Source organism: Zerene cesonia, chromosome 19, assembly GCF_012273895.1.
Source record: "Zerene cesonia ecotype Mississippi chromosome 19, Zerene_cesonia_1.1, whole genome shotgun sequence".
In the NCBI taxonomy this organism is placed as follows: domain Eukaryota; kingdom Metazoa; phylum Arthropoda; class Insecta; order Lepidoptera; family Pieridae; genus Zerene; species Zerene cesonia.
In genome coordinates, this window is record NC_052120.1 from 8040646 (window position 1) to 8051970 (window position 11325).

Below are 11325 nucleotides of genomic sequence, written 5' to 3' on the forward strand. Positions count from 1 at the left end.
GAAGATATCTTTTAACTCGATGGTGTACCGAAGTGTTTGATAAAATATTGTGCATTAAATTTTTTAGGGTCTATTACGGGATCCTTTACAGTTGATTGCAAACGCTGCTTAACTAGCGCAGTACACGTACATAAACATTATTAGAATAAGTTTGTATAAAAAAATATCACTCGTACCTTATATTTCTTTAATTTTTTTCTCCTAATATCTCAAATATTCTCCGAATGCAAGAATCATATTTGAAAGAAAGACAAACAAACATTTGAATTTATGGTATTAGTAAGTAAACCATCTTTTATTATCCTATGCTACATCATCTATACTAAAATGTTATAAAGCTGAAATGTTTGTATGTGTACCTGATGCGAATCTCAGGAACTACTAGGCCGATGTGGATAACTTGTATATAGTTTAAGACACGAGAAAGGACAATAACTACTCGAAACTACAGGCGTATAGTTAGTAATTTACAAATAATCGAATTCTTTTTCAGAACAGAAAATCAAGAGAATGATTATGGGCCAGCGCGGAAGTGAAGCGAAGACAGCGTTGTTTCTCTCACTCATTCACGGATGCATTTTGCTACGAGGTAATCTTTTTTATATCAACAAAATAGTATTGGTTCTTATTTTTCTCCTTGAATAAATAGTGCATTGTCAATAAATATTCTCCACAAAAAAAATAATAGCGAGGGGAGGATGGTACAACTGCAGATTCTAAACTGGGACCAAATTGCAACAATTCTCTATCAAACATAAACAGAATTACGTCGGTAAAAGTAATACTTCTCGAGTAAAAAAAACCGAATTAAAGGCCTTCGTCTTTGGGAACATCTGTTAAAAAAATTTAAGATAAGCTATCGTATGGTAAACAGAACTTTATTGTAATCATATCATATCAAATCATTTTATTTGATTCTCCTCACAATTTACAATCAAGACACGACACATACACACATACAGAATTATCATAAATTAATTGGAGTTGCAGGAGCTGGTGTTGGAAACAGTTGGCTGGGTTTTAAACAGTCACATATCACCAGGCCCTCACCTTCAGTACCAATTAACAAATAACAAGATAATACTTCGCAAAATACAAAGTCGATGACTATATAAGAAACAAATGAAAGTGGTGTTAGGATCGAAAAATACAGATCTTGGAAGATAACAAAATGCTAATTAGTAAAGTTGACAATCTTAAATTAACTAATTTAATAGGTATATAAAAAGTATACTTGAAATTGGCCATTTCTACTATTCATTTTTAATTCACTAGCGATTTATGACGGCGAAAAATCTCCATTTGAATGATGTCTCCTCGTAAATCATACTACTCAAAGCATTGTATGGGGCTTGCGTATTTATTTCTTTACGCCTCACTGCTCATGAATGGCCGGCCTCTTCCCAATATACGATGGATATGAAAAAAGTTGGCATCCTTTTGTCTCTTTAAGAGAAGGAGAATTAATAATGGCCGAGCTATCTTTTATAGCATTTCGTGTATTTCGCTTAATACATGTAATTACATTTTCTAATAAACTTCTGTTATAAGACTCCGTTGGGGCTATACTGTCGTTAATTATTCGTAGCTTTTACTCCATTTAATCTGCTGGTTTCCTAGAAAACTTATCTTATATAGGAGCTACAAACTGCCTGCTACAATAAAAAAAACAGCAACGCCTAACAACTAAAAGAGACCTGTTCTTATAAGTAAATTTTTGACATACATATTTTAAACGTATATTTAAAAAGAATCATTGAATTAAATGTTTTTGCTTATGGAATGCATAAGCATAATAATTTAGTTTCTTTTTCTTAAACACCAATCAATATCTAAACCAATTTTCCATCCAGTTACTATCACTGCAGTATAAATTACCACCTCAAAGCGTCTCAATGCCTGCCAATTGGTGTGGACTAATCTCAATTATCTCACCGGACTTAATCCATTGCTGTAGGCGACTTCACGTCGATTGTTTAAACCGAAGTATCACCCGTTGCGCTTTGAATTCCTGGTACCTTTACTGAAATCAAACAGTATGCATCTCGGTAATAAACAAATTTACAATTTTGAATTTTAAGGGCTGGTTTCACACATTCACTATCAGTCAATAAAATTATATATAATGAACGAAAATTTACTTCGAAAAGTATCAAGTACATTATGAAAAAGTGGTGGAACCTATTATCTTGTCTTAAGGTTCCGATGATTCGTTCCGAAGGTTAATTAAGTTAATATAACATCACATAAATTTATTGTTCTTTTTAGTTGAAATTTATAATAATATTGTAATAATTTGCATACCTTACACAAATTTTGTACTCGTAAAACTACATGAAATGTTAGCTTTTATGTCACAATAATATTGTCTTACATTACATACGAAATAAAATATTAAATTGAATGAGATATTTCCGCTTATATCATTCCTACGCCGTTTAAAAATGAGTAAAAATTCGTTATATTTCTTTTTTATGTTTTCCATTTGATATAAAAATAAGCTACAAACCAACCCAATAAAAATAAACGAAATGTTTTGTTCTAATAAAAATGACTATTCAGACTTAACTGGTCTATAATAACTATGTTCTATTGATACATACTTACTGATATTACTCTTTTCGTGCCCATTTCATTTAAATAAGAAACTTCTTACTCCATGAAAATCCGATGAAAATCAGAAAATTTTACCTTAATTTAATTTAATAAATTGAGTTAAATACTAAATAAAATTAGCTTGTTTTGCGGGTAGATCGTCTCTAGATAACCTACCACAGACTTATCAATTGCTTAGAATTCCACGTTCCTAACAGAACTATTTTTAGCACGCTTTTATTAGCTTCACCTGTATGTTCGTATCTTTGTTTGACTACTCTAGATCGACTACTCTAGACTAGATTTTGACCCACTTTAACCGGACAGATTTAATTAAAACTTTGTACACTCATCAAGGATCGGTGACAATATGTTTATCATGTTATGTCATGTGTTTATCTTATTGCCCTGATTAGAATCGCCAAGATTAAATTATTTCTTTCTTTACGTATATTCTGAATAAGAGCAAATGAAACAATTATTTTCCTATTCTATCGTCAAAGCGTGTTTTTTAACTTTTTTTTTGTGTTATGTTAATTATTCAATAAACATAAAGCAATTTAATTTTTTTCTTAGCGGACTCGGGCGCAGACTACACAGACTCCGCTACAGAAATGTCATCCCGTCGTTTCAAAGCGGAGTTTCTGCAAGAATGGCAGGGCTCCCCGGACGCTCCATACTTCGACCCCACCACCCCGAGAAACATTACCGGCCTAGTTGGACACCCGGTGCGTTTGTTGTGTCGTGTGAAGAACCTGCAGAATAGAACTGTAAGTAAACAAACCGTACTGAATATATATTCAATGCTAACCACTCCTTTTTTTCCATGTTTCACACTTGCTCGCGAGGGATTACATAGACCAAGTTATAGACTAAAAAAGCTGGTAGTGTTTACCTCAATAAAATTTTAAGTCATAAAAAAACTACGAATACATTTATTCTTTGTCGTCTCCCAGTTATCGAATTCGAATAGAAATCGATTCTAATATGTGTGTGTGTGAAATGCATGCTATTGTGTGCAATTGTTCTATTTAATTTATTATTAGCATCCCGCACTTCTTCTCTAAATGGATTATATGTATGCCAAATTTCATACTCATACATATACGTTTTCGTTAATAATATGTACTGTAAGATTGCAAAAACCGTTAGATTAAAATCTGATTCGCGAAATTGTAATCAGGGAAAAAGTGTCGTCCGTATAATTTGCTTGCTTACCTCGCTGCCTCCGTAAATGTACATTGATAGTGGTGGTTGTTTACCATCAGACGACCCTCGGTTGTCCGCTATGAAATAAAAAACACACCAAAATCATTAATGTTAACTACTGCGTTTTTTCTTTCTGTCATTGACATGTCATAAAAAGCATTTATTATACAAATCAAACAGATAATAAAATACACATCAATAAACCATTCCATATAATACGAATCCGTCATCCAAAGAAAACTTTGGTATAATTTTCTAAAATAGCTCCATTGCAATTTCTTTTCAGCAAGCGCTTGAAAGGAGTCAAGTTGTTCTTACCGTCTTTTGAGGACTTGTCTGAGCTAAGTGCTGACACCTGAAAACACCATTTTGCTCTGTAAAGAATAAACTCTTAGATCTGAGAATAAAAACCCCACAATTAACGCTAAACTTTTGTAGGTTAAGTTAAACGCATGCGGTCCACGTTTAATTCTTGTAATGATAATCACATTTGAATTCACGAATAGAAATGATTGAAATATAAACCAGTGGAAATCTTTTTTTATGAAATATGAGAAAGTCCCAATCTTTTAGGCTCAAAAACATCTGATAATCCTACTAATATTATAAATGCGAAAGTTTGTGAGGATGTGTGTGTGTTTGTTGCTCTTTCACGCAAATACTACTGAACCAATTGCAATGAAATTTGGTACGTAGACAGCTGGACATCTGGAATAACATATAGGCAACTTTTTATCCCGATATTCCTACGGGATACGGACTTACGCGGGTGAAACCGCGGGGCGCAGCTAGTATTTTACAGTTTAAGTTAGAACAGAGGCTCCCTTTTCATCAAATACTCGAGTGAATATGACTCGGGCTAATGGTTGTACAAAAAAATCCATGGAACGTCACGCCACAAGTTATTTATTGATTTTGCATAATTCATTGAAAATATGCTTGATCAGTATTCATTAGGACTTATATAGAGGAGGAATATATAATATTTCTTGATTCTTTCTTGATTTAATTCTTTCTTGTATATTTAAACATTCTTCATTCATCGCATTCAGTTATTATACTAATAAAAACTCCCGGAGATGAAGTGGTCTCCTTTGTAATTTTCTTTATATGCCCTTAGAATATTAACCTCGGATATTCATACTTAAAATGCGATCAAACGAAGGTCGTACGAATCGAATAAAAGAAACTCATCCAAGCCCTCAATCAAGATCAATTTATTTTTCCATCAATATTTATTTTATTAAATGAAATAAGCAACAGAGCGTTCGTTTTATTGAACAAAGCTTCCAAATTTCCCTTTTCCTGAATACTTTTGTATAGAAAATTGTATTCTTGTTTATTCTTATGCCATAAAATTGTACGCAGTATGGGCTTTAGAACCTTTAGATGGTTTATATTTATGATTACATCGAGATAGCGATCATTCACTGGTAAGTGCCCTCTTAACCATTCTCACTGATAATCCTGATACCCTTAGAATATACAACCGTGAGCTCTGAGTGGAAGTCTTAAAGGCGTTTATTTATTGCATTACTTTAAATATTGATACCTATTACCTAACTTTTCTATGTATTTTTATGAAACGTAGGTATTTATTTTATGGCATCACTTAGTTTGTATTACCGTAGTAAAAACCTCGAAATTTTTACCTGTTATAGTTGAAACTTTATCCATTCCTTTATGTTGTAAGATGTATAAGGAAATATTATCTTAAATTCCATTTATGTTCAAATTTCGTGAAAGCCATAAATTAAAATTTAAAGCAACGTATACATTAGGTACATATAACTAATCTGACTTTATATACTAATAAAAACCAAACGTAAAATGTGACTATTTAGTCATAAAGTTGCTTGCGTAATTCACAAATAATTATTACTGAATGACGCAATGCTTTTTTGACTCCCTCTATATTTTGCTCTATAATCCATTGGATGATAATAATTTTCAAAAACGATACATCACTATTTTAGACTTGTTCATATTAAGCAAAACATCCTTGTTGTTTTTTTTTAACATTAATGAAAATCTACACAGTGACAATTATTATTTTTAAAACTGTGAAAGAAAAGAAATGTTTTTCATCCTGAGGCGAGTTTTAATTTTCCCGAAAAGACGCGGGTTAGGAAAATGTTTTTATACATTACACAAACATATTGAAAAGACAAGAAGCGCCAATTTAAATTTATCTATCTCAAAAAACATACATATTTATTTACCAGTAATATTTTCTTCCTAAGTTACTCCCATAACATTTATTTTAAGTGCGTGAACTTTCTAGAATATACACATCCCGATCATAAAACTTCGCTTCGAATACAAATGTCCATAATTTAATATTTTAACCGAAAAGTTTCGTCTCAATCAATAAAAAAGTTAAACCATAAATCACGATAAACGTACACTTTGTCAGATCTATTTGCATATTATCATTTCCGCTCGTATCGACTAGGGAGCTCAATTAATTTTAATTTATTCATATTAAATTAATATTTAATGTTCTTGGCAGCCAAGACAATTCATTCTATTACTCAAATTTATAATAAATATAAGCAATGCTATATATAGCAGAGCTTATATCTATTGTAAATTTTATGTTATAAATTTTTTACTCAAATAAATGAGATTTACATTCAAACTCAATTTGTGGTATTGAATGTGATCACAACATTTTTATTATATTACTATACAAATTAAACAAAACTGTCCCCTCTAACCGCGAAATTTCGTCTAACGTTCTATATCCAAATATCATTAATTTTCCCCTAGCATTATAATTTTAGCACGAGAAACGCCTCATAGACGACTAACAATAAAATCTCCGCCTCGCAATACAATTGACTCCATTAATATAAAATCTTAAATGTAAACTATATTCAAAGGATCTTCTTGATCTTCTTGGATCTTCTTCTAAAACATCATTAACATTTCAGTACGTCGCCGTCTTAGCTCTCAAATAATAATTTATGCAAAAATATAATTGCAATCTCAGTTGTATCCAATAAGATAAATAACGTAAAACTTTTGAATTTTCATACTTTGTACGGTCTGTGCAAACCCTTATATTCAATTTTATATAACATCGCTTCTCAAAAGTTACTTCGTTCTGATGACTTTACGAAACTTGCTACGCCGTTGGGGCTATCGAATTTTGAATTAGATTCTCATTAGATTTATCTTATTATTTTCATTAGCTTGAACATTTAACATTAAGTTTATTTATTAACTCGAAAACTACATACGTATTTTTTGTGAAAAATAACAATATTTAACATTGTTTAAAATCCACACATAATGTTTGAAACAGAAAATCAAAATACGATTTACACGGTAAGCAGTTTAGTATAAACTCGTTCAAGGTATTACGCTCTGGCGGTTTAATGAGCTTTAATGAGATTAAACGTGATTATTTTCATCTCATTTACTAACAGTGTTTTATGTGCATAGGAATTAAATTATAAATAATATAGTTCTCATGTTTATCATTCGCATCAATGATTTTTTTGCCCTAGTAAAAAGTAGTAATCTGAGCCTAAGGATTAGTGCAATAGGTATATGAAATTGGTTTTTTAGCGCAGATATTCGATGAGTATTTAAGATGAATTAAATTTAATTCAGGTATCATGGGTACGTCACCGCGACATCCACCTATTGACAGTGGGTCGCTACACGTACACGTCGGACCAGCGGTTCGAGGCGCAGCACAAGCCGCGCTCCGAGGAGTGGGCGCTGCGCATCCGCAGTCCGCAGCGGCGCGACTCGGGCCAGTACGAGTGTCAGATCTCCACCACGCCGCCTATTGGCCACGCTGTGTACCTCAACATTGTAGGTAAGTGCCAGTAGAAGGAAACAGCACTAGTAGCGCTGCGAGTTTTGCTCTCGTTCTCAAGTTCTGTTATGGTGATTGAAAAGATGTTGTAATTACATTGTAGCAGTAGAAAGTATTACTCTCCATGTTGATTTAAATTCAATAGCGAATACATGATAACGTATCGAATAGACGGACAAAGATCTCCTGGTATGTTTTAGTTTTTATGATTTAAATTCTAATTTATACAACCACGATAACATATCCAAATATCCTCAAAAAAATATTAATAAAAACTAGGTTTGCTTCTACAGTTCTCGCCAATATTCCATTTGATTCTAGAACATTCCAACCTATAACACCGCAATATTTTCTAGAACCCGAGACGACGATATCGAGTGGCGCAGAGCTGTTCATACAGACAGGCTCGACGATTAACCTGACGTGTACTGTGCGACACACGCCCGAGCCACCGTCATCCATCACATGGACGCATGGAGAGCAGGTACCTTTTTATCAAATAGGGATAATAAATGGAAGGTTTTCGTTGCTACAACAACGATTATTAGGGAGATTCTAAGGAGAGAATTTACAGATTTTGAAGGTTTTTCAAACCTTTAATAAATGTTGGGCGGACAGTTGGAACCTTTCTCCATCTGTATCACTTATCACTATATTTTAGTTTAATTTTCAGACAAACACTTATCACTATATTTTAGTTTAATTTTCAGACAAACTCTTGTATGATAATTTATCTGATAACTGTTGCATATTTTCAAACTTATAATAATAATACTTCAAGAAATTATAAATGTCCGTATCTATTTGCCTTATTACCTACAAGCTGCGCCCCGCGGTTTCACCCACGTCAGTCCATATCCCGTAAAAATATCGAGTTAAAAAGTTGCTTATATGTTATTCCAGTTATCCAGCTGTCTACGTACCAAATTTCATTGCAATCGGTTCATCAGTTTTTGCGTGAAAGAGCAACAAACACACACACATCCTTACAAACTTTCGCATTTATAATATTAGTAGGACTACAGAAATTTCGACTTAGTGAACCGATTTATGATTTATTTTGATGCCTGGTGGCCCATGTGGCCGCATTTAGGCTAGCTCTAACAATTTGAATGTGATTTCGTTTTTATGTTAAAAATAGTTTATTCATTATCTGTATCAAATTTTTTATTTTTTTTGTTGTTGTATTATCAGTTGTGATTGAAAATGTTAATGTAGGTTATAATGTTATTATGTATTTAAAAGTGAATCCGTATTTCCCTTGGTCACGCCATCACGCGTGAACGGCTTGACCGATTTCAATAATTCTTTCACCATTAGAAAGCTCCAATTACACTGAGTGACATAGGCTATATATGCCACGGGTGAAACCGGAGCGAACAGCTAGTGTTTGTATGAATACATAAGAAAAAAATGCACATTCATTTTTCAAATGTAATAAATATTGAGAAACTTATGCCGGGGATGCCCTCAAGTATTTCCTGTGTGCGAAACCCTCTCAACTTGAGTCCGAATTACACTTGACCGGTTTCTAAGTAAACACACCCGATACTATAATACCAAACTGTGTGGATAAATATATGCAGGGTTGTTGAACTTTAATCAATCGTCTTCTAAAAGGGTGTAGGGTTCAATTCGTCTTTTATTTTTGGGTTGGTACTCTGAACTGCCGACTGGGTGAATCGATTTTGATTATCCTTTTTTTTTAATTAAAACAGCTTGTGTATGTATGCTCTTTCATGATATTTTTCAGATTTTGGATTATCTGTAAAAAATCGTTTTATTAAAGGTCAGTCTACTGTTTAAGTAGTTAATATACAACCAACTAGCTTCCAAGTTAACTTAGCGTGGTCTAACGAAAATATACATAACTATGTGTTAAAGGAAATTCCTTTCCTGTGTGATTTTCGGGATGAAACCTATTCTCTGTATGTCCTCTTCTTAATACAAAATTTCATTCAAATTGGTTCAGTGTTTTAGGTGTGAAGAAGAGACATACCGACAGACAGTCACTTTCGCCTTTATCGCAATAAAATTAAGATTTTATAAGTTGTCTTATATACGTGATTTTAATATTCATTATATTGACATTAAACCCTACCTTAGTGTTTGATGAAAAGACAAAGGTGACTCACCGATCTATAAACGCACAGCACAACCTATAAAACAGATCGGGACACAAACTATGATATAGGTATCTACTAAGATATGATTTTGTCCAATTTTATTCCCAAGAGGATAAAAAAGAGGACGTAGTTTGTACCACAAAAATTTATTTTGATCACGCGGGCGAAATTGTGGACAGCTACGTAATATAAAACTTAAGGCCGAACAAGAGAGAAAAACTGAGGGAGAAAATAAAATGATATTTAATGCATAGACATATATGATTAACGCTTCAATCAAATAGCCAATTTAGCGTGAAATAATTAATACAGCATTAACATTTCAATTAATTCGATCATAACATGACCTAGTATGTTATATCTTGTAATTATATCTAATTATACATTAATATGTTAATTTTCCGAGGGTAGATTGTTATTCATTTTATATAAATTTTAATTCAAGCATTATTTTTTAATTAAATTATTTGATACACTTAAATATACTATTACCAAAATGCAGTTAAATAGACGATCAAATGAAAACTATAATATGTTGTCAATTAATTACTTAATATAAGTGAGGCCAGCTTCTTATTCGGAATACCTCTCTGAATGACGAAATACAGTAATGAATACAATTTCACTGTTCCCCACATACATTCTAACCTTTAGATTCTATCTTTCAGTTCGATCTGACAAAATGACAAGTCTGACGTGCATTCTAATTTTCGGAATGAAAAATTAAGAATATGAATTCAGAACGCTCATATCTATACTTTTACCCTATACGAATACCCAGTTATTTATTATTAATCAATAACGTAATGGCTTACAGTCTAGTTAAAACGCGAACATTCTATACAGTAATCTAATTAGACATTAGCAGAATTTAGATTGACAGACAGATAGTACCGGAATTTAGATTATCAACCGTCGAATTGTCTCAGTTATGTTGAAAATATGATATTTGGCGTGAGTGTTATAATTATCTGATTTCAAGATTGGTGTGAAGCACAATATCGGAAATTTTTCTTAATTTAAATACTGAAATCAGAGAGTCATATCGGCTTTGTGAGGCCGGTCTAAGACAAGCACTAAAAATGTTAACATTTATTCATTTGTCAAATAGTGTTGTACGTTCAATCTACAAACTTTCCGCCCGCGTAATAAAAGGAAATTCCTATGGGAATGAAATATTTCCAACGCGGTAAAAAGTAGTCTATGTTACTCACTAACCTTCTAGCTATCTCTTAATATATCAATCATATCACAAAATCGTTCCGTCTCGGCATAAAAGGAAGATAAACAAATACTTTTCTGCATTTTAATATCAGTAAGGATTATTTATGATTGACAAATGTAATAGGTAATTAAATATTTGTATTTAAAAGGCTTAAATGAATTAAACATTCAGTACCTACATACAATAACTACGTTGAAAGTTAGAGAAAGTTGCGCTTCCCAAACTAGAATGTTACGCAGTGAGGTTTGTGGTTTAGTGTGGTGATGAAGTCTCTTATATAAGCAAAGTGAAGAACTTTACTCAAAGGTCATTGGCCGTATTCGACATGGTTCATGATA

At 32.6% G+C, this 11325-nt stretch overlaps 1 protein-coding gene across 1 annotated transcript in view; it reads left to right on the forward strand.

Moving 5' to 3' along the window:
- The first annotated feature begins 509 nt into the window (after positions 1-509).
- LOC119834437 (zwei Ig domain protein zig-8-like) overlaps positions 510-11325 on the forward strand; it is a 17304-nt gene continuing 6488 nt past the window's right edge. Inside the window, exons 1-4 of the mRNA XM_038358796.1 lie at positions 510-589; positions 3172-3365; positions 7426-7636; positions 7993-8120. Coding sequence (XP_038214724.1) covers positions 511-589; positions 3172-3365; positions 7426-7636; positions 7993-8120 — 612 coding nt within the window. The 5' untranslated portion in view covers position 510. The remainder of the gene's footprint in view (positions 590-3171; positions 3366-7425; positions 7637-7992; positions 8121-11325) is intronic.